Genomic DNA, 1,931 nt, shown 5'->3' on the forward strand with positions numbered 1-1,931 from the left:
CAAGTATGTGGAAGTAGAGGAAAAGAAACATTAAAAAATATTATATTGCCCAACAAGAAAAGGTTGGAGAAAATGCTGGAAAGACTTAATTTTGACTCAATTATTGCATGTACTGTATATAAACTTTCTAAAAATTGGTGTGTGTATATATACATGGAGAGAGAGAGAGAGAGAGAGAGAGAGAGAGTATATATTTAAGGGTACAGTGCAGTGTGATAATTTCACACATACATGCATTATGTGATAATGGGGCATTAGCATATCCAATACCTTGAACATTTATTATCAAATCTTCTATCTATTTAAAAATCTATAGTAAAAAATGTTAACTGTGATCACTCTGCTGTGCCATTTCATACTAGCACTTATTCCTCCTATTTACATGTAATAGTGCTTTTAGTACATTCTATTTCTCAGATTTTGATTGAGCTCTAAAGTGAAATTCTAATATGTCTTTCATAGAAGTAGCTTCCCTTCCACAAACACTGGATGACACCACATTTTCCTTATGGCATTCTTCATCTCCAAGTTTCTCAGTGTGTAGATCAGAGGATTGAACATAGGAGCAATGATAGTGTAGAAAAGAGCAAACATTTTGTCTACTGGAAAAGTTACATTTGGTCTGATATAAATGAAGAGGACAGGCACAAAGAACAGAATCACAACTGTCATGTGAGAACTGCAAGTTGAAAGAGCTTTGGAACGGCTTTCTTCAGGGTAAACCCTGATGGTGTATAGTATCAGGATATAGGACACTATCAAAATCACAAAAATTACCAAAGCAATAAGTCCTGAATTAATAATTACCAACAGACCAATTCTGTTTGTATCAGTGCAAGCCAATTTTAACAAAGGATACACATCACAAAAGTAGTGATCTATCTCATTGGGGCCACAGAACGGTAAAAAGATAGTGAGAAGAAACTGACTGGCAGAGTGTACAATTCCCCCAGCAAAGCATGCCAGGATGATTGTGTGGCACCTCTGCTTGCTCATGATGGTAGCATAGTGCAGGGGCTTGCAGATGGCCACATAGCGGTCATAGGCCATCCCCGTGAGGATGAAGATCTCCATGCCTCCAAGGAAGTGGATGATGAAGAGCTGTATCATGCAGTTATTATAGGAAATGATCTTCTGTTGAGCCAGTAAGTCAGTCATTAGTTTGGGTGTCACTGTGGATGTGTAGCAAAGATCAGAGAGTGAGAGGTAATAAAGGAAAAAATACATGGGCTGGTTGATGAGCTGAGTGCATGTGATAGAAATCATGATGAGCACATTTCCCATCCAAATAGCAAGGTAGCAAAGTAAAAATAATACAAAGCAGAGAACCTCAATATTCCTATTTTGAGAAAGTCCCAGGAGAATAAACACAGTGACATTATTCCTATTGGCCATTGTCCAGTTCAGTAAAAAAAAAAATAAAAAAAAAAAAATAACAGCTACCTGAAAAGACATAATTCATAGGTTAATCTCAGAAATTTAAAAAAACAGTTTTGATGATAACAGTAACATCAGGGAACTATCAGAAACAAACTATCAGAACTTCAGAAAGAAGATTCCAAATTTTAGAAAATTAGAATCATTATTTTTAATTAAAGTATGTTATCATGTTTTTCTTTTCTGTATTATTCTCAGGATGAGTTAAAAATTCAACCTTTCAGGAACATTATGTTCATTCTTGACAGGGTGAAATAAATACATTCAATCTAAAAAGTTAAAAAGTCACAGGGGGATGGATGGATGGACATTCAGAGGATTAGGCAAAGAGGAATGAAGGACAGGGAGGGGAAATGGAAATGGAAAGACAGTAGACTAAATTGGGCATAACTTTCCCATATTCACATTTGAATACAGGACATACATCACATACAACCACAAGAATGGAATTCTAATTAGAATAAGTCACACTCTACATATGTAGAATATGTCAA

General features: G+C 35.6%; 1 protein-coding gene across 1 annotated transcript; it reads right to left on the reverse strand.

Annotated features, from left to right (window-relative positions):
- Window positions 1-456: 456 nt before the first annotated feature.
- On the reverse strand, window positions 457-1,395 carry LOC143390397 (olfactory receptor 4P4-like). The gene has a single exon (XM_076842801.2). The coding sequence runs from the start codon at window positions 1,393-1,395 to the stop codon at window positions 457-459; it is 939 nt and encodes a 312-aa protein (XP_076698916.2).
- Window positions 1,396-1,931: the final 536 nt, after the last annotated feature.

This window comes from Callospermophilus lateralis, chromosome 2 (assembly GCF_048772815.1).
Source record: "Callospermophilus lateralis isolate mCalLat2 chromosome 2, mCalLat2.hap1, whole genome shotgun sequence".
In the NCBI taxonomy this organism is placed as follows: domain Eukaryota; kingdom Metazoa; phylum Chordata; class Mammalia; order Rodentia; family Sciuridae; genus Callospermophilus; species Callospermophilus lateralis.